Source organism: Seriola aureovittata, chromosome 2 (genome assembly GCF_021018895.1).
Source record: "Seriola aureovittata isolate HTS-2021-v1 ecotype China chromosome 2, ASM2101889v1, whole genome shotgun sequence".
NCBI lineage: Eukaryota > Metazoa > Chordata > Actinopteri > Carangiformes > Carangidae > Seriola > Seriola aureovittata.
Window position 1 is genome coordinate 26,334,989 of NC_079365.1, and position 22,539 is coordinate 26,357,527.

The 22,539-nt window shown below is 39.8% G+C and overlaps 1 protein-coding gene across 1 annotated transcript; it reads right to left on the bottom strand.

Moving 5' to 3' along the window:
* Positions 1-1,011: 1,011 nt before the first annotated feature.
* Positions 1,012-21,683, bottom strand: ccdc71 (coiled-coil domain containing 71). The gene is made up of 2 exons (XM_056403717.1): positions 21,395-21,683; positions 1,012-4,587 (listed from the first exon to the last, which is right to left on the bottom strand). Exon 2 carries the CDS (start codon positions 4,575-4,577, stop codon positions 3,501-3,503), a length of 1,077 nt encoding a protein of 358 aa, XP_056259692.1. The 5' UTR covers positions 4,578-4,587; positions 21,395-21,683; the 3' UTR covers positions 1,012-3,500.
* Positions 21,684-22,539: the final 856 nt, after the last annotated feature.

Sequence of the window (22,539 nt, forward strand, 5' to 3'; positions counted from 1 at the left end):
GCATAAAAACGTCAAAAAACTTTATAGTAAGGCATGAAAAAGCAAAAGTATAGTAAGTCATAAAAATGTCATAGTATACTGAGTCAAAGAATATTATAGTATAGTAAGGCATAAAAAGGTAAAAAAAAACACTGTAGTATGGCAAGGCATAAAAAGGCCACAGTATACTAACTCATAAAAAAGGTTTTAGTAAAGTAAAGCATAAAAACATCCTAGTATAGTTAGGCATAAAATGTATATTAAGCAGCATATTAAGTCATAAAAAAAGTCAAAGCATTCAGGGTGACATTTTCATTGGATTTTTCGACCGAAATTTAACTCATACTTTAATATACCAATCATTTTAGGTTTACTCCTGCTAGCAACCTGACTGTTAGCCTACAGAAGCCAGGGTTAGCTTGCTGGTTAACGCTAGCTAACATGGCCAAATTACATCAGTTAACATTTTTCTGGTGATGTTGGGTACCACTGTGATATTCTCACGACGTGAACCTTTCGATAGCCCTCGCTCTTTCAGTCAATCAAATGCTAGCATGCCTAAATCAGTAGCCAATTGGATGGCACATTGGAATGAAATATTAGTAGGGACATGACCCTACTGTGCATATGCAAACCTATGCCCTTGTTTTCAATGTAAAGTAACTTAAACCTGCTCAAAAAGTTGCTAAATGTCACTAGATGATGTAATACCCCAATTAGCATACTATCAACATCATTGCGTGAGTTTCTAAGGCTGGCCTCATTGTTGTGGTACAGCCAATAAAAACATAAAATTAATCAATTACCATTTTCTAATCACTCAATTGTCTCCGCAACACTCTCACAATGAAAGAGAATAAGTGTATTTCTCAGATGCTCAACAACGGGGTCCAGGGGTCCATGAAAATAAAAAATCTGATTACAAGGTGATGAAATTACTTTCTCAGCATTAGAAATCATCAGTACTGCACCAGCTGAAGTGAATCAACATGTTCTGAAATATGTCATAGGTGAAGGAAGAAACTGTACAGATTCTTTTCAGATCAGTTTTATTGAACAAAAACGTTTTTTTAAAGATCATGTAGGAAATACAATATTATACAAGTGTTGCACAAACAAGACAAACAGAAAGATCTACAAAAGGGAGTTGTCGGTGGGCATGAACATGGCCGCATACAGACAGGTCTTAAAGGGGTGCGAAGAAACAAAGATTCCTCCAGAACATAAAATTCATCAGATTACGGACATGAAAATCTGTAAAGCCGATCACCAAACACTGATGTGGTCTCAGTTTCAAAAGCGGAACAGTTTTCATATTTGAGAACAGTGCATGGCCTTCAAACCAAAAACCGCAGATTTTCACAGCAAATCTGCAGCCTGCAACAGAGCACACAATGTTTAAACCTGTGATTAATGTTTGGAAATCCAGTTTTTTTTTTTGTCTTTTTCCTGGTTTTAGAAACACAAGACCTTATTTACTGACCTGATGGTGGTTTAGTTGTTTTATCTGGACCTCAGAAGATCTGGCTGCTTAATTAGTCAATATTTCTAATGTCAAGGTCCACTTACTGGCTTTTTCTGGAGCTTTTATCTGTACTTAATGGGCTTGAGATCAGTAAAAGCTCCACGAAAAGCTAATAAGTAGACTACGAGGTAAGAGTTTGTCAAAGAAAAAAAAATTGTATTTGTCAAAAAATAAAAATGTTAGCACTCAATAATTTATTCTCATGGAATGATATTTTGCCCAAACATCTCAAACTATTTTTTTGAGGGGAATACACAGGAGTTTTTCACAGATAACATGAAAATGGATTCAAGGTGGGTCCTCACAATAGAAACCCTTTGGAAAGCACACAAGGTGGTTTGGCATCCCAACCTGCAGGGGGCAGCAGTGCTATCAGTCCCTCAGAGACTAACTCACAGGAAGTCACTCAATGCTCCAATTTGAACTGGTAAAGGAGAAACAGGATGACATTCTTGTGCCAGTCATTTCATTGAGCACCAACATTGCAAAGTTAGCACCTGTAGCAAAAACCAATGTAGGTCCAAAATAAACTAAATCAAATTAAAAGAATTTCAATTATTATTTCAAATATTTTCCCCATGTTGCGGCAAATAAAAATATTAATGACTTTCGTGAACAGGTTCCAATGAATCTGTCACAACCTCAAAGTGCATTTTTCTTTGTTTTAAGGGGAGTCAGAACAGTCTGATCGCAGCTGATGAATTCAAGAAACTACTAAATAGAATTTGTTGGGCGATTCTCTTTGTCACCTCAGAGCTCACAGAGCACAAAGGAGTTCTGATGGGAGATCCAACTTTCTTGTGTTGCAGTTTCAAACTTAACTGGTCAGGAAACAAACAGGCCTGTACCTCAAGTTAACAAATTTCACCACAAATGTTTTTTGAATCAGCCAAACAAATGTCTTACATTAGGACTTGGATTGACAGTTGGTTACCTGTTTAGTAGAGACATTTATTTGATAAGTCCATTTTGAGCAGAATCAGACCTTATTTTTCTGCAGCTGCTTTCATTGATTCATATTTTGTCACTGAAAGCCATCAAATATTCCCAACTGTCAAAAAAACTCTTAAATCCATTGTTTTTCTCCATGTGTGGATAAACTAAACCAAGGAACACTTTGTGAAGGACTGTAGTTCAAACTAATCAGCCAGTTATTTATCTATCTCTGTGTGCCGTGGGTTTGATTCCCTCCTGGACTAACTCCAAGAGCCTTCCTGATTTCCAGTGGAAACAACAAAATACAAAAAAGGAAGACAAACTAAACACTTTCCTTATTCCCTCTTTTTGTTTAGTTTATTTGTTTTGCTGGACCAACCAACCACCACATCTGCTCATCTGAAGACTTAACAAACCCGCCTTGCTCATCCACCAGTTCATCTGGGTGTGAAAGGATTGTCCCATCCCACCACTAACTTTATTTCCTTCTTCGTTACAGTGGAAAAAAAGGGGTGCCGCAGTGACAGCACTGTTTTTAATCGCTACATGTAAAAAAAAAAAAAATTTTTTTTAACAAACAGTGCTATACTTCAAATTAGTTATAAATACTCTTTGAACACCTGCAAGCCACACCCAGCACATTATCGAAGGGCAGAAAATTCACCACAACAGCCACAGTGGATGCTGCATCCATAAATTCATCAGAAATATCAGCTAGCCACCAGTCAACTCAAGGCAGAATGATGGTTGGTTGAAGTTTTGTGTGGCATAAACTAATGTTGACAGTGATAATGTACCAGCATTCAGTTGATAGTCCTTTCCCAGCCTGCTAGGAAAAGCATCACCTAACTTTAAATGCCTTTCATTCTCAGGTGCCCCTGAACCTGATCCTCCACAGACAAACTAACTACTCTACTTCCAGCACCCAGCAGAGATCATAAAAACCCTTGTACGATGTCTGCTATGAACACTGGGGCTCAGCCAGGAAGAGGCTAATGGATGTAGAACACTAACATCTGCTGAAGGACATGGTGTGTGTGTGTAGGTTTGAGGAGAATTGTCACTTGTTCTGGTATCTGAAGTCTCTAAGCACATGGTTCAGAGGTTGGATCTGAATCACCGGAGACAGATTGACCTGTAGGATCTTTTGCGCTTTTCTGCGGGCATCAGCCACGGAACGAGAGTCATCCACCTTTATCACTTTCCATCTAAAACTGTTCTTGTCCTTCCAGCTGTTTCTCTGCCGGGTCAGGATGTCTAGTTCCTTGGGGCTCTGACCGTCCTGGGGGAAACCATTGCTCCTCCAGCCGTTACTGGTCAGCTCTGTATGAGTCTGTGGAAACACCCGACCGTTAGCGTAGAAAACCGGTGCAGAATCTCCAATGAGGGCACCGTCCAGTCGGATAGGACAGGACAGGCTCTTCTGGCTGAACAAGGCCACAGCTTTGGTGGGCGCCCCACCACCATTCTGAGAAGGCTGCAAAGGTATTCCTGAAAGTGTTGGGGGGTGCTGTTGCTGTGAAAAGCCAACAGAGGGCGCCCCAGAGGACGAGTCCCAGTTAGTGTGGATCTGGAGCCTTGCTGTGTGGAAGCCCGTCAGGCCTTCAATGTTGGTCAATCTGAGACACGGCTGCAACTGCAGCGCTTGTGACATCTCTACAGTCCGAATGGGGGTCCTGCTGCAGACAATGGAGTGCTGGTCCACCAGCAGCTCTGGAGGGCGGACCCCTTGAATCCTGGGGTTGCTCCTCTCAGAGGTGTTCCAGGACGGGTGCACCTCTCTCTTTTTGGCCAGTCCCTTCTTTCCCCTTCTCTTGGCAGTAGGTCTGAGGTTCCTGTTGGGTGGCTTCAGCATGTCTTCAGTCAGGGGTTGGTTTGTGCAGGAGCGGTAGCCGTACACGTCCTTGCTGCGCAGCACGGTGGGCTTGTGGCCTTCCTCACCCAGCTCTTGCAGGAAGGTGACCAGGTCCTCCGTGCTCGAGAGGTCATGGGACATGGGGCTGAGGATCTTTAGAGCATCCAGGAGGACGTTATGGCCCGCCGACGATATCCGCGACCAGGAGTGAACCGCCCTCCGCTCTTCATTGGAGAATGCAGAGGGCCGGCCGACCATGGGACCTCGCTCTGTGCCAGCCATGTTTGCAGTCCTACCATGAAAAAACAAAGCATTTGGTTAAACTGGATCACACCAATTACCATCATTCAATCCTTTTTAGTCACATTTTTTGATATTTTGCAACATACAGTGCATCCGGAAAGTATTCACACCCCTTCACTTTCCCCACATTTTGTTATGTTACAGCCTTATTCCAAAATTGATTAAATTCTTTTTTTTCCTCATCAATCTACACACAATACCCCATAATGACAAAAAAAGCGAAAAAGGTTTTTTAGAAATTCTTGCAAATTTATTAAAAATAAAAAACTGAAATATCGCACCGGATGCACTGTAATATTGTTACAAGTCCCTTTTTAGTCCCCCTTTTTTCTGCTTATTTTAGGACAAAGTAGGGTAGGATAAGTATAATGGAAAGCTGGTATCTTAAAAGTAAGTGGTTTAGCATCTTCTTAGATCAGATATCACAAAATGTTCCACAATAAAAGATAAAAACAAATACATAGTAAAAAATGATAAAATACCACCAAAACAAAATATATTAACTGTTATACATATTTATTAACAGGCAATTATCGGCCTAAATTAATAAAGTAAAAGATTAATTTATCTTGCTGCCTGTCTGTCCAGACTGGAAGTTATCACTATATTACCATTTATGATTCTAGTGAATAATTTCCAGTGAAACATGCTGTATGTCTACTGTAAGAGTGTGCAAGGTCATTGAGAGAAACAAAGACCAGAGCCCTTGTTTGTGTTCACATGCTTGGCCAATAACACTGATTCTCATAGAACACAAAGTTGTAGCTTTAGTCAACAATGCTTCAAATATGGATGTTATTGAAGTATCCAAACCAAATGTGAAATATGGTCACAATATCTCCTCCTGTTCCTGAGTGTTGAACAATGGCCAGAAAAGTGTTTTTGCAAAAGATTATGACATCACAGTGAAGTTGACCTTTGACCTTTTGGATTCATTATTTCATTTTATCCTATTAGACATTTCTATTAAATTTTATCATAATCAGCGTAAGAATTCTTGAGTTATGGCTAAAAATGTATTTGTGAGGTCATAGTGACCTTGGACTTTGACCTTTGACCGCCAAAATCTAATCAGTTCAAGTTCAAGTGGATGTTTGTGCCAGATGAAATTACATTTCTGAGATATCATGTTCATGAGAATGGTACATACATACATGCGGACAATATGAAAACATAATGCCTCCAGCCGCGGCTGCTGCCAGCGTGGATGCTTTAAAATTTATTTCCAAATCTATCCAAAGAGTTGCAGGTTCTAATTTTGGCTTTTGTATTTTCCGAACATTTCTCTACTGTAATGATAATTTCTGCTGGTTCTGGGAGCTGTGACTTTCTGACCAATGCTCTCCTTACTACTCATTTAATATGATCCAGAAACTGAACTTGTGTTCTGCAGCTGATCTCACTGTGAGATTTTACTGATAATAGTCACCTGGATTCAATTTAACATGAACATGTATTGCTGCAGCTGTAAACACACAAACTGGAGATTATTTCTCAGAAGAGAAGCTAGTTTACTGTCAGCAGCAGCGTAATCAGGCGCCTCACAGTCAATCCAGCAGACAGTAACACAGCGAGTATAAAGAAACACTAAAGCTCCAAATCTGCTGAACCACAGCTGGCTCGTTACTCTGAGCTGACGAGCAGAAACCACCACAACCCTCAGTTCACCACCAGTTCTACTCCTTTATACCCTTAATCTCAACGAGCCTCATTAGGTGCCATGGCCACCAGGACCAGTGGGACGGGAGAAACAACGCCCTGAGATCCTCCTCCAGCAGAGAAAAATTAAGAAAAACTTCAAAGAGTGTTGTGGAAAACAAACTTGACAAATATTACATTTTATTTGCGGCACCAAAAGCGAAAGGACGTTAAAATTAATAAGAAACAGCGAATATAAGGAAACACTAAAGCTCCAAATCTGCTGAGAGAATGACCTCAGCTGGCTCATTACTGTGAGCTGATGAGCAGAAGCCACCACAACCCTCTCTCAGTTCACCACCAGTTTAACACCTTTACACTCCAAACGTTTCGCAGCTGCAGCTGACAAGTTCAAGAAATACATGAGCTCTCGCTTGCTGTCTGCAGTAGAATTGGCCATTGTGGATTAGCAGAAACAATGATATCTTGATAAGTTTTGTCTTTGAAAGGGTAGACTTTATTCTACCAATATCCCATCATCTAATTTTGTACATCTTACCAGACTACAAACTGCAGCCAGCCTGCATAGTGAACCAAACACCGGCCCATTTTCTTTAGCTCAGTGACATCACTACTACAGCTGACACTTGCAACCTGTTTCTACCTGGTATTTCCTGGTTAAATACGTCAATCCTGTGACAGATCCCGTTTCAGTCCAAGTCTAACCAAATCTTCAGCTGCACTTTATCAGGTTCAACTCAACATCCATCGGCTGCACGTGCACTCAGGGTTAGCTGTCCTTTGGGTAAGATCATGCATGCTAATGTTCATATAAATGTTTCCTTGTTAATGTATAAGGCTACAACTAATGATGATCTTCATTATCAAGCTGCCTTTTTACATGATCAATCATTGTCTACAAATTTAAGAATATAGTGAACGTGTAATGTTACGCAAGTATGAGTTGAGCTGAAACTGTGGCCATAAAGGGATGCACATGGTCAGGAACAATACTCAGATAGACTATGACATTCAAACAATGATTTATTGGTATTAAGGGGCCCAAAGTGAAACAAGAAAACATTCCCCACACCATCACATCACCACCAGCCTGGACTGTTGACACAAGGGAGGATGGGTCCATGGATTCATGATGTTGATGGCAAATTCTAACAGAAAACCAGGTTTATCAGACCAAGCTACATTTTTCCAGCCTTCAACGGCCCAACTTTGATGATCCTGTGTCGACTGCAGCCTCAGATTTGTTCTCATCTGACAGGAACCTGATGTGGTCTCCTGCTGTTGTAGACCATCTGCCTCGGGGTTCGGCATGTTGTTCAATCTGAGATGCATTTCTGCTCACCACAGTTGTACAGAGTGGTTTTTCTGAGTAACCAAAGTCTTTTTGTCAGCTCAAACCAGTCTGGCCATTCTCCTCTGACCTCTCTCTTCAACAAGGTGTTTCTATCAACACAGCTGCTGCTCACTGGATGTTTTTTTGTGTCTCGCACCATTCTGAGTAAAAGCTCTATAGATTGTTTTGTGTGAAAATCCCATGAGATCAGCAGCTTCAGAAACACTCAAACCAGCCCATCTGGCACCAACAGTCATCGCACGGTTAGAGTCACTACTGTCACATGATTGGCTGCATAATCTTTTGAATGAGCAGATGTACAGGTGTTCCTAATAAAGTGTTCAGTGAATGTATTTCCGCCTGTTTTGAGTAAGAACTTCCGTCTCCAGCTGTTAAACGAAATAACTTAGCCTTTTTTTTTTCTTTTTCTTTTTAAAATAAACACATTGAAATGTATTTGTGAGCTCTTCAGTGTGCTCGGGGCTGAGTGCCATAGACACGGTAGAGAAGTTTAGTTTATTATGTTTATTTATAAATCTTATAGAGGAGAAGAGATGTATTGTACCAGATTTAGCTACTGGCTAATTTCCATCTCTAATCCCTGGGAAAGTCAGGTGGATTTGTTGAAAATACTGTACCTACACAGGAGGTGTGGCATGAGCAGCATGTTAGCAGCAGCAGCTTCAGTCCTCTGTCTGTGTCTACACAGGAGGTATTCAGGCACAGTATTAGGTTGTAGGTCAACGATGTTTTGGCAGCACTCAAAACCCAACACACAACCACTGTTGTTCTGTGCATAAAACAGAAGAAAATATACCTGAAGCATAAGAATACACTTTGGGTCATATGTACAGGCGTACAGCACAAGTAAAATGCAAGCTGTTCTGCCGCCTGTGTGGACAGCTGGTTTGATTAAAATAGAAGACAATCTCTTCGACATGCTGTAAGAAAGATACAGAATAACTGATCCAGACTGATCCTTAAAGAGTTGTTTTTTTTAAGTCAATTTACAGCAAACTGTCACCATTTTTCTATCGCCATTTTTCAAGGGTACAGCCAAGTAGCCAAATCACCCTACAAAGCTCTGATTAGTAGTCGTCGACCAAACACTAGACCTATTTGAATCGCTGAACAAATCAATTCTGGGCAGTGATTCACAAGTCTGGAACCAGGGTACTGCTAAATAAAAAGTCACCATGATTCACCTTCTGGGGACTATGAACATCTGCAGAAAATTTTATAGATATCAGTTTGAGATACTTCAGTCTGAACCAGCAGATGGTCGGACGTCATCATCATCTCTTGACTTCAAAACTCTACTTACAACCAAGCTGACAAACTAAAGGTTTTCAGTGGCTTTGGTCCATAGAATAGTGAATGAAAAAATTACTTCTTTTGTTTCCTTTTACTGGGAGAACTTGTTATATTAACATGTTTGATGATGTATGTTTTCAGATATTTACTCTGAAAGGCCAAGAAACTGATCAGTTCTCATGTGATAAAGACAGAAAAGCCATCAACAGCTTTGTGAAACACTAGAGCAGAAAAACAAAATAAACTACAATCTGGGTGAAATGTCCCTGGAGGAAAACGGTAAACCTGGAGATGCTAATTAGCTGCTGGCTAGAAAAGAAAGTCCTCAGCTACATGATCACAGCATCTCAGTGGCTGTTGGTAATTTTACACCTTGGACATGATATAATATTACAAGCCATGTTCTGTTTACCTTTCATCAAAACTGCAGACAAGGATGAGATAGTGTCTCTATCAGATAAACTGCTCTGTATAACCCCACCCAAAATGAGTAATTCATCATTTATTGATTTAACAGTTTAAACGGTGCAGAGGACAGCGCAGCCTGCAGATGCAGAGCAGACCGGGGAGATCTCTGGCTACTGCGCAGTTTAACATGCACACTATCAGGCCCATTAATCAGACGCAGCAACACAGAAACTAACAGTGCTGCTGCCAGACAGCCAGAAGGACTGCACACCCCCAGACAGACACACAAGCAGACATCAGCTTCACATCAGCTCATCTAAAAACTGCAGACTTCTCTCAGATCCCACCTCCACCTGGTAACATGTGATCCGTATCTGAATAATTACATCTGATCACAGATCTTTGCATTTACAACTGGTGTTCATAAGTGTTGTGACTGGGTCTCAATATATATATATATATTATATTAGATCGGCAAAGCTGGTGGACATGATGTGCAGTGTTTTTCATCAACAAAAAAGTAAGACGAAAAATATATGACATTCAGATCAACAACAGCACTCTCATTCATTTGAATGGAACCAGTTTGTCAACGCAGCAGGTGTGCCAAAAACAACAAAGGGTCATCCAGCAAAAAAGCTGAACCTGACTCAACTTTTGTTGCAGCTACATTGGCCAGTAAAATACTGCACATAAGAGCAAATGTTTCTAAGGGACTACTTTATAACATTAACGCTGTATTTTTACTGTTTACTTTGCAATGACTGACAACACTGGCAGCGCCAGTGCTAATTTAACTTTGCCCATCTGTCACGTGACCCTGGCCTTGCAAATCGTAGCGGTCCCTCGAGAACCTCCTTTAGCGATGCTGCGCTATGGACTACATTTTTTTCTTTGCATCGGAAAGGCTCATCTGTAGCTTTTTTACTGGTTTGTGGGAGGTGGGGTTATGGGACCTTTATATTTATTAGTTAACATTCATAAGAAACTAAAATTACCGCCTTACAATTGTATAATTCCACCACCCAGACTAGTTTCAAATTACATCCCTGTTTATCCAAAGTGATATTAAATATTAACCATTTGTGTGAAATAGTGTCATAATTGCTGTGGGAAGTTGTGAATAATGGCTAAAAGTGTTTTGTGAGGTCACACTGATTTTGACCTTCGACCACTAAAATCTAATCAGTTCATCCTCGAGTCCAGGTGAGTGTTTGTGCCAAATGTCAAGGGATTCCCTTGAGGAGTTCTGAAGATACTGCTTTCACAAGACCAAAATCATATTTTGTGAGGTCAACGTGATCTTGACCTTTGACCTGTAGCCACTGAAATCTAATCAGTTTGTCCTTGAGTCCAGCTGAATGCTGTTACCAAATTTGCAAACACGAAAAAAATGTCAGCTCTGGCTGTCGCGGTGCAGAAGGATACAAAGTAGGCATTAATATTAAATGTGAGAATTATTTAAGATGCAAGATACATTTTTTATTGTCAGTCAAAGGTGAAAAAGGAGAATTAAGTAAAAGAGATGACAGAAGGAGGAGGAGAGGAAGAGGGGGAAAGAGATGAAAAAAAGACAGAATAGAGGACAGAAAGAGAAGACGGAAATAAGAAGAGACAGACAGGAAGGAAGAGAAAAACACAGGAAGACAGAGGGGACATTTACTGATGCAACATACAGACACAGATCCATGGTGCAAGTGTAAACAAGACGACTTCTCGTGATTCACCGTGACTGTACGACGCTCACAGGAAGTCTCTACATTAGCAGTTTCCTCGCTTGGCAGGCAGTGACAGCGGGATGAACAGAGGGGGGATGGGTGGAGGGTGAGGGCTGGTGGGGTTACTTGTGTTTGTGTGTGTAGATTGACAAGCAAGTGACAGACTGCCTGTATTAATTTCTAAAGGGCTGTAGAGGTCATCATTGATGTTTAACACTATTTACATGGTAAGTGTGACTTTGTCCATACTGATCATTCCTGATACTTTCCCATCAAATGTGGCTTTTGCACGTGACAGTAGCCTGGCTGCAGACCTCTGAGTCACCACCCACATCTGATGCTTTCGGTGATGCAAATGGGTCTGGTGTTGTGTTCATCGGCAGCTGTTTTCCCAATAGGCCAATCGTTGCTTTGTCGGCAGGGATAAGAGTGGAACATCATCGTCCCACATAGCTAACTAGCCAGCTGCATCCATGAAAAACAGCAAAACAAAAATAGCATCAACACTTTTCTCACTTGGCAGACAGTCAACACAGATGTCCAGGTCAACTTACAAAAATACAAGATATATATTTTTTGTTTGACATGACAAACATAAAAGTTAACTGCTCCTAGTAACCAATGCCACATGTTTAAAACAACAAGACTAGGTCAAAATCTCATATATGGCTGAACCGTGTGTGCTCAATGTGTGAAATTGAGGACATGGTTGAATCACTATACACAACTACTTTCAATGGAAAGTAAGTAAAGCCTGCTGGAAAGGTCGCTAAATGTCGCCAGATGGCATAATATGTATATGCATTTTGCATCCTGTCAGCCAGTTTCAGCCCTCTAAGCTTGCTTCCCTCCTACTTTCTGTGCTCACATATGCAGTATTTTAATACAGCCGAATTCCCAATGAAGTCATACAATGGAACAAGTATGAAATAATGACAGAAACGCTTAAGACTACATGTTAAACAGCAGTCACTTCCAGACCATTTCCAAGCTGCTGCTCTGCTGCTAAAATCCTGATTTTTATAACTGCAACGTTGTCCGACAGAAATCACTGTACACATAATTTAATGATAACCGCTGTGCTGTGATTTCGGCCATATTTACTTATAAAACGTTTGAAGCAACAGAATATCTTATTATTTTGTTTTAACTGAACAGAGTAGAAAGGGAGAGGTGTACCTGTCGTTCAAGGGGCATACTGGCAACTCTCTTCTACAGAAAGTAGCTAAGGTTGTCCAAAATGTCGCTAGATCTGTCAGGTGCTTTTTTGAAAAGAGTCACTTACGTGGTCTGAAAATAAAAACTGTTGCAAATCCACTGTAAACTACCCTGATGATGTAATAGTGAATGTCAAATCATTTTGAAAAAGCAGTGGCCAGTAGGAAAAGTCCAACACTGCATTTAGAATTATTGCAAAATATTTTCTTGGCATGGTAACACACTTTGAAAATGAATAAAAATCAATATAAGGAAAATTATACGTGCTAAAAATCAGCATGCTAATATTAGCAGTTAGCTCAGTGCGCTGCTGTGCCTACATGCAGCCAAACAGAGCTTATCTATCAATGAAAGGTTTTTAATATTTATTTCAGTATCTTCATCATAGATGAGTGTTCATATATTTTGTTATCGTTTTAATAGACTAAAATCACAACAGAGAAGTTTAAAAGGACAATTTTCACCCTGAAATCATCACACCACAGATAGAAAAACTGTCACAACCATTCCACACTACAATGACAAAATAAAAATTTTAACAATTTGACACACAAAAAAACCAAAGAAAAAAAACACATTCTTTGAATGTGCCTCCATAATGTGTCATATTACTACAACTGGGCCACATAATGAAACCAAATCAACAGCAATGCACCCTCCTCAGTAAATGCAGTTTCATTTCTCTTGCAGGTTGCCTTCAGAGAAAATGCAGCTGCTGGCTGCAGGTGCAGCTGTGTGGTTACATAGCAGTTCATCAGAGTAAGCCGATAAATGTCTGTGATTGGTCAGCTACCCAGTGAATGGGGAGCATTTCACTTGATACACCAGACCAGACACTACATACAAAGATGCAAAGCACAACATGTTATGAGTCAGATCTGGTCTATGTCACTGTGATAGTTATACAGGTTCTTCTGCAGCACCATATTACGTATATTTGTGTGTATAGAATATGTATGTGCATGCATATTCTATACATTTATGCACACACACAACCCCTTTCTACTTCAGCATTTTAATAAAATTGTATCTATTGTCACAAGTTGTGCCTTTGTTTCCCCTGTGCTCCACCTACGCTGATGACAAGTTCCTGACACTATAATGTTAACTAGCTTTACTGACAGACAAGACTAGAGATGGGAATCAAGAATGGGATCCAGTGGAGAACTTATTCCAAATTGCCAAAACTATCAAACCACAAATCACTGTTCTGTTGTGGTTTAGCAACACTACACCTGAGCCCTAGGGTTGGGCAGCGAGAACCGGTTCCAAATAGGAACCGGTTCCTAACGTCCGGTTCAGGAACCATTAAGAATATGTTTGAATTTTAATTATTTTTTTCGGTTCCGAAATGCCCGCACTAGTTTGTTTTCGGGGTTTATTTTACTCCACCCGGCGTGCTGCCGTGCTCTGTTTGTTTTCAGGGTTTCTATCACTCCGCCCAGCATGCTCCGCTAAACATCACTTGTTGAACATGGACCGCAAACGCCGCTCGAAAGTCTGGCTTCATTTTAATTTTAAAAAAAGGACGGATTCGCACAGTGCAACACCTGTGGTAAACTTATTTCTGCCAAAGGAGGATGCCCAACGAACATGACAAAACACCTTCGGTGCATGGTATAAAACTTAACGAGTGCACTGTGTTTGACGCGTTGAGCCGCTCTCCCGCTCCCATCGCTTCCTCCACTTTGGACAGTCAACCATCAGCCAGCAACTCCTCGTTGGAAACGGAACCAGGTACATGAAAATTATGTTTGCTAGCTTAAGTTATAGACTACCAGTTGCTAAAACTGTGTCAAATCTGTTCATAGTTGTTGAATGCTCGCAGAGTGATGCTAACGTTAGCCAGTCTGAGTCTGCTGCTGCTGCTACGTTAACCGGCCAGCGACCCCAGCCAGCAAAAAGACAACAACAAACCCCTTTCAGCATGGCAGCTAGGGGAAAGCTGTCAGCGGAGCAAATTGCTGAGTGCCACAGAAAAGTAACGGCATATGTGGTAAAAAGGCTGCATCCCTTTAGCGATGTCGAGTCGCCCACATTTAGGTAAGTAAATAAGGATAACGTAAAGCCAACTAACTTAGCTGGTAGCTACTTTATCTACCACTGACCTAAGTTACAGTAACAGTTCAGGTTTAACTTTATTGACAGATTTGTCTTTGGCACATTGCACATCACAACATATGGACATGTGCTGAAGTGTATTGCACATTACTTTTATGTTCTGTTTAAAAGTTAAATGTTTTTTTTGTTTTTTCTACTGATAACTGTTCTGTCCTGTCTTTGTTTAGCAGCCTCCTCCTTCCAAACAATCCAAAAAGTCTATACTGGAGGAGCTTTTTGCTGAGGAGGATGCCATGGTGGGCAATATGACGATATTAGATCGTGAACGATTACAACGTGAAGACGATCTTTCAAACTGCAGAGATCGTGGGATCGTTTAGGGCACATTCTATAAATTGCAGTTCTATTCTGATGCACCGACGCACGAGACCTATTGACGTTGTCAACCTGACCGACCAATCATAGCGAATTACGGGCAGTGAGTGTGACAGTGTTTGTGTGTGTAGCGCTAGCACATGGAGAGCGATGGCTGAAAGCCAAACGGAGTTGGTCACTAAAAAAATTCCACCTCCATTATATGTAATTGGTTTGGATTTTTTTACCTGAAGAGGAAGCACCCCAAGCAGTATGCTGAGAGCCAAACAGCTAACAGATAATTCAGGTTATACACATTGCAGTTAGATATTTTTTGTTCAAAACTGTTGCACTAAAAGAGATAACCACAGTCACTTTAGTTTGTATTTTTGTGTTTCAATAAGCTATTTAGTGTTTTGATAAATAAATCCTGTTTAAATGACTGTCAGTAATGTCTTTGATTGATATTTTACTTTCTGTTACTACTTTTGCAAGAGTGCACTTTATTAGAATGTTGTTGTTGTTTACCTTAAACTTTACGTTGTTTGCAGTCACGACTGCGCCAGGGTTTGAGTTTGTTTTATTTTGTTTCATATACATCCACCTGGGCTGCAGCTCTTTGCTTTTTAGACTGCTGTCAACTTGTAGTGTTATTTCAGCAGAATTCAGTTTTACAGTTACAGTTAATAAGTTCTAATAGAATACCCTAGTTACAGTACAGCAACCAAATTAAACTGTGTCAAGTCAACTGACAATGTGAATAAATAAAAATGGCCTGTGTAAAGGCTTTTTCAAATGAGAAAATTCTCCTGTTTTTTTTTCTCTCCTGCACCTCAAAGAATCAGAATCGAGAATTGTTTAGAACAGGAATCGATATTTAGAATCGGAATCGTTAAAATCCAAACGATGCCCAAACCTACTGAGCCCCGCTCTCATACACACCCCAAATGACAGGCACACAGAGGCGAACGACACAACACACACAGTATATATTTTATGCTGGCCAACCGATGTTGTGGCCCATCAGGATTTGATGGACAGTCAGACTACAAATGGTTTGGTTATTCTATTGTGGTGCATGCACTTAGTATGCCAGCAGTTGGAGTGAATATCAATAGGTAATAAAATCTATCAGGCCCTTATACATGAAAGGATACCACCATTGTACCATTATACCAACAAGCCATTTTCTTCAGTGTATTTGGGACTGATTGATTATTTGTTGTCTGTTCCAGATTGCGCTCTTGTACAATGTGAGACAAATTTTGGGGCATTATTATTGTTTTGTATGTCAATAGAAGGTCAGAATCAGGTTTTGAGTAGTCACTTCTTGTCGCACACCTTCTAAAACAATTTTGCGACAACATAAACAAGATAACACTGTTTGTACATGGGTAGGACTCTAAACACCATATGTGACATCACCATGGTATTAACAGACAGAATAATGACAGCAGCAAAAAAAAAAATGCTCTTATTGTTCAAGCTGCTCTATGATCAATTAGACGCAGGAGGAGAGACCTGTTTGGAATTTGTATGAGAAAAAAAAGCAACTGAAATTAATGGAATATAACAAAATGTCATGAGTCACTTTTGAAGAGTGTCAAGAAGAATTTGGAATAATAAAGCACAAGGTTGGTGATATTCTGTTTTTCTTATTGTCAACAAATCCGATGAAAAGATACAAGCAAACACAGATCCTTCAAACAGGCATACTGTGTGTATACAAAGGCTGATATACTTTATTCCATCATATAGCTCCAATGTCATCCAAAAGCTATTTACATGTCAATGCACCACACTTGCACTGGGTGCTTTTCACTTAGTCTTACATATAACAACAGTACTAGGTCCTTCTATTTGAGAAACATTTGGTAAAACCTACAGCTGTTTTAGGAAACTACTTAAGGTTTGTAAAATTGAATGTATATTTATATGGACCACTTTAACAGACATGGCATTTTTTGGATAGTAGATGGTAGGGAGGCAGTGGGTACATATATTTGCCCTAACTGTTTAGCTACTGGGGTGCCTTGTACATACATTCTCAATGTACTGTGCAGAAAATGGAAGCTAAGCTAACTGGTTAACAAGCAGTAATGTTGTACTCATACAAGTTGTTCACTTGATGTAACACGCCAATATCTATATTCCTTACAAATGGTGCAAAATCCAAATTGTGGAACAAACAATGGAAGAGGTTTTGAACAACTAGGACTCTTCCTAGAGCTGGCTGCCTGTGTGTAGAGGTTCAGTGGAGACCACTCATGGCAAATAGAATTGATTGGACAAAGTTCAGACAGGCACACGCCTGTGCATATAAGATCCCACAATTTACATTGCACGTCAGGACAAAAACCAAGCCATGAAATCTAAGGAATTCTCTGCAATAAAATAAACTGTCATGGCATACACCAGGGCATGGGTATAAAGCCATTTCTAAAGCTTTGACTGTTCCCGGGAACATATGGGCCTCAATAATTGTGGCCCAATAAAAATGGAAGAAGGTTGGCTGTCCGGCGAAATGTGTTAATTTTTTCCTGAGATAAAAAGTCCATGTTGGTTTGGGTCATATTGAATCAGTCAAAATCAACAGGACCCTAAAATGTGCATGGCAATGAAGTTGTGTGTGCATTAACATGGAATAAAGGCTGTCTGTAACGTAAGCATATTAACTGAAACCAAATTTTTAATCATCTAGATGACAACATCACAACAAGATCTTTATTCTCTTAACAATATTTTGTTAATTTCACATTAATCTACTAAAATCAACCATTTTGTCAATTTGGAGACTTGATATTGAAACGGGCCCAATTAACAATTTGGTTTGTTTGAACACAAACATACTGCAAGACCAGCTAAGATGATGTCAAACACATCTGCTAACAATCTGGACAATCCTGGTGAAAAAAGCTCAGAACAGCAGCCTAAATGAGGGTAGCCTGACCCTCACTCACTGCACTGTGACAGCATACCTGCCTGCATCTAAATCTGTCAAAATCACAAAGCTCATTGACCAAAACAACTGTCCTGTCATCCACAGAGCATCGTTTTCAGTTTTTTTTCATCATGACTTCAATATAGAAGCCCATCTACTGCCATTGGGAAATATTGCCCCATTTAACAGGGGACCAGGGATTGGGAAAGTGTTGAAAAGTGAGTTTTACAAAGCAGATAAGTTAGCAGCTCTTAAATTAATTGTGGAGTCTTTGGTTCTGATCAACATTAATCAACCACTATATTATATATTAATAATGGTTTAAGCAACAATGAAACACTGAATCACTGGAAGTGAAATCCAGACTCTATTTACTGCTCCATGGTGACAAAGGCCCTGTCGTAATCACTTCTCTCTGTAGCCATTGTTGCTGTGTGGCGCTCAGTTGTTTTTTTTTAAATAATTTGCTGAGATGTTTTTCATGAAGCAAAAAAACATATCTACTAATGTGAGGTCAACACAAAAGACAAATTACTAAAATGTCTGACCAAAGGAAGCCATTTAGCCCAACACAGCTTGCTACAATGCAGCTAGCAAGTATCTCGGGGAAGTGTCTCATAAGTCTACGGTTAGACTGCTATAAATAAAAACAGTAACAGTAACATCTTTAATCTAAGCACTATAATGACCAGATTGACAGTAGTTCTAAATTTGAATTTACTTTAAACATACCACATGGGCGATATATTGGGATCCTGAATATCCCAAAACTTTAAAGAAAAAAGTAAATAGCTCAGACTGACAGTATTATTGGCTGGAACGCATCAGCAGGACCAGTCCTATAAATGAGAATGCCGGTGACTGACTGAGCGATAGAGTTGCATAAACAAGTTACACCATTGGTCAGAAGCAGGCCTTCACTTCTAATTCCCTCAGTTTGATATGTATAATTGTAATATTGTAGAACGAAGCCTTGTTTTGATCCACTCTTGTTAATGTTAATACATTACACATTACTGTGCTCTCGTGGCATGAAAGGTCTGCAACACCCGATACTGGAAACCTCGAAATGCTTGATACATTAGAGGTTCGCATTCGGTATATACAGAGGGGGGAGAATAACAAAACAACGCTCAAACATCCCAGCACTACTCCTTATACAATTAGCACTGAATAGTTCACTCAACATTAAGCAGCAAATGCAGATTTTAGATACCTACTATTCATCATCGTTTTTACATTATCACTGACACGCACACTGACAACTACAGACATCACAGCCACGTAGTTGTTGTCATACTTCTTTCTAGTACGCTTTGAGTAGCACATGCGCATTCATTGCCCTTGTACTAGTTGCCATGTGTACCGGCGAGGACATAAACTGAAGGTACAGGGATGATCGCACAGAGCCTCACATTCACACGCTAATGATGAAATTTACATCATGCTGATCCTAGCATACTCACATACTTGTGGAAAGTATAAAACTAGCTTCCCTGGCGACTGCTCAGTGTAGCACAGACAGCTGGTAATCATAGCTAGCCATGAGCAGATCCTGTCAGACACTTTGTTTCTCCACTGGACAGGACAGGAATAGTGCTTTGAGAGTGTACCTGTTTTATAGTTGAACTGGCAGCTTTATTACAAAAGTTTCTCCTTTGTGTGTGTACAAAGTACAACAGTAGCCCTGCTGTTTGTTGCAGTTACGGTTACTGTTTAGCTCTGGATATACCACAGTTACTGGCGGGCCCATGTGTTGTGTTTATTGTCACTGCAGAGAAATAAATATCATTCAAGTAGTACATCAGTTTTTTGCTGATGCTGCAAAGTGAGGGGAAACTAGAAGCTTCTCTGTGCAGAGCCAACTAGCTAGTCTACATGTGACTGTAGGCAAATATTATGGGTCATCTGTAAATTGCAGCGATTGCAGCTACAGAAAATAACACTAGTTGCACATGCACATTGGCCACACGCTGCGCCATCCATAAGTCAATTCTCAATCTGTGTAAAACAGACTTGGTCTGCAAAAAGAAAGACAATGTTCAATTATTTGGAGATGGTTCAGATCTAAAGGATCAGATGAGCAGCTCTGCTTACATTTTTATTGATATTTACACAGCTGTATTTTGTTCAGCAAAAGAGGAAATCCTGTAATTGTACTCCATTTTAATCAGGCTGTTACTATTGTTGACAATAAATGAGAGACAGAAATAGATTATTTAATAATAGACTATTATTTAATATATGCTAGTTATCTTCAATCATTTAAAAAAAAAAAAAATTTAGTTATGGTTTTGGGTCCATAACACCCGGCTCTAGCTTACATTACAGTAGATCAACACGCGTCCTTACTAGTTACAGGACAGTTGCTGATCGTATGACAGGATTAGCTTCCTCCATTTTTGATTCTGTGGCTCTTTGTTCCCTCTAAAGTCAGCAGTGTAACGACAGTTTACTTTCGAGAGCTTCAATAAAACAGGACTCAGCTCCCATATACACATCTCAATCAAAAACCCATTCACATTTGAAACAACCCAAATGACTGAAAATACAGCCTGGGTATAGCGACTTCCTCAAAAGGATTTGTTGTGTGACTTACTAAATAGATAAGCACGAGTTTTTGAAAATCAACCTAATTTCATTTATTCAATATTTGGTGTTTAGCAGCCTTTAACAGAAGTATTTCCCATACACCCAAGATGGTTGCAAGCTAAACGTTATGGCTCAATAGAAAAGGAAATCAAGGGATCACAGCTAGCTTAGACATGTCTCTGATAACAGCAGGACAGAGAAGACTGGACACCTGACATTTCCAGAAAGCAGCGAAAAGCTGAAAAGAGTTTTTGGTTTTATGGATATTCACAACACAACAATCCACAAGTTATGAAGATGCAAACACCCTTGCTTTCGCACTGTTTCGCGTGTTCATTAAGTAATCATTTAACTTTGTTAAAATCACTAAGGTTTCAGTTTCTCAACACAGCTACTGAACAAAGCAATTGCTGAATGAAATATTGCATTGTGCTACAGAGGCAAGTGGAACAGAGGCTAGCCCAGACTTAGCGTCATGACTTGTCATTGGTAAACAGCACAAAGTTAACCACAATTAAAATCGACTACAAAAATTTCAGTGCTTTTCCATGTAGGAATTCAATTACTGAAGAAATTCCATTGAAATGAATTCACTATGCTGGTGTGACTGGCCCTAATTTAGTTTTAATGAACCTTTAATCACCATCGCTACAAGATTACAGGTCTAAAGAGAACAAACAACACAAGTTGACTGATAGGTTTACTTGATCGAATAGAAAAAAGAAACCAAACGTTCCCTGTTTGATAAGATTATCAGAAATGTTCAAATGAAAACAGACTAGCCATTGAGGGTTCAGCCAAAAACGTGCGCAACGTAAAATCGTTCTGTGGCTCTCGAGCGCCCCCTTCACGAAGGCGCCAAAAAGACTCAGTTTAACGTAAAGAACATTGCTGGTACCCAAAACACTTCTAAAGCGTTGCCAAATGTAGAAGCTAATTTACAACTTTTCGTGGTTCGGTGGAAAGATGTCGCCATTTTTACACGGACTTGTGAACTGCCAACGATAAGCTTTGCTCGGCAATCACTCTCACAGCTATCTTTCCTCTGTGTGGACAGCTACTAGTTGTTGGGGCTCGCTCAGCCCCTCCGACCGGCCTGGTCCTCTGCTCCCCAGACATTTACCCGAAGCATGTAGTGTGTCAGAAACGTAAAGGTTACCCACCCGAATGAAAGTGCTCAACAAAAGAGCGGAATTACCTTTTAACGGTGTCGCCTCGGCATCCTCCGGTCGCCGCTGTGCTGTCGCTCCTCGGTAAAATGGCTGCAACAACAGCGGTGTGGAAGATAGATCAGGGAAGAGAGGCGGAGGCTGCCGGGGAGAGAGGAGAGGGGGGCGGTCTCTGCTAACTCCGCCGATGGTTGGGGGTGGGGAACGGGCACAAGTGAATGAAAAATAACCTTAGCTTCAATTTACAAAAATATATTTTCCAAAGCAAAATCCACAAGGACTTCTAAGTCTAGATAAACATTATATTACATAACACACTAAACAAACATAAGCGCTCCAAAACAGAAACATGAGTAAATTGTGACGTCATGACGGGGCGGGGTTTATATGTCTATTGTTGTGATTTTGTGTGAGTGAATCTCTTGCAACCAACTAGCCAACCAACACGGTGACCTCAACTATTATAGTTGATATATGTTGATATAGCTACCATTAATTTTATTTTAGTTGCACTACCATTAGTATGACAAAGCAAATTTTATGTTTCTAGTCATCAAAAAGGGGCATGTGTCAGGGAAATAAGATTTTTTGATTGTAATTGCTGAAATAAAATTCACAATATGTGAAATATGTTCCATGGATAAACATAACGTTTAGAAAATACGAAGAAAATGACAAAATCTGATGACAAAATTAATGAATAGATAATGAATTCACTTTTCCAATGTGTTCTCTTTCTCCAAGGACTGATTGTCTACTTGAGTCGTCTAGTCTCTATCACTAATTTTAACAGATATTTGAGGGTCTTATTTTATATTTTTTTTATTTTTCCATTCAGTATTTAACATTCTGTTCTTTTGTTACTGTCTAAATTCTGTTGTATGTGTATGTTATGTTGTGAATTAAATTCATATGAAAATCATAAGAACTTCTGTGCAATACAATGTCAGAGGAATTGAAAGAACAGGAAAAACACTCGTTAAGCCAAGTGGGAATGTTCACACACTATTAGTGGTTAGAACTTATTGCTAACCTTGTGGTCACACCAGATAAACAGCCTAATTTAGCTACTTTAATTGTGTTATATTTGTAGCAGTTTATTACCAAGTGACACCAGAAACAGTGTATATTTCCCAATCAATTATATTAGTGTTAATATTGAATTTTATTTTGC

Bases quoted from the DNA above. Each gene is read 5' to 3' on its own strand.
- ccdc71 (XM_056403717.1), bottom strand. From the start codon at position 4,577: ATGGCTGGCACAGAGCGAGGTCCCATGGTCGGCCGGCCCTCTGCATTC.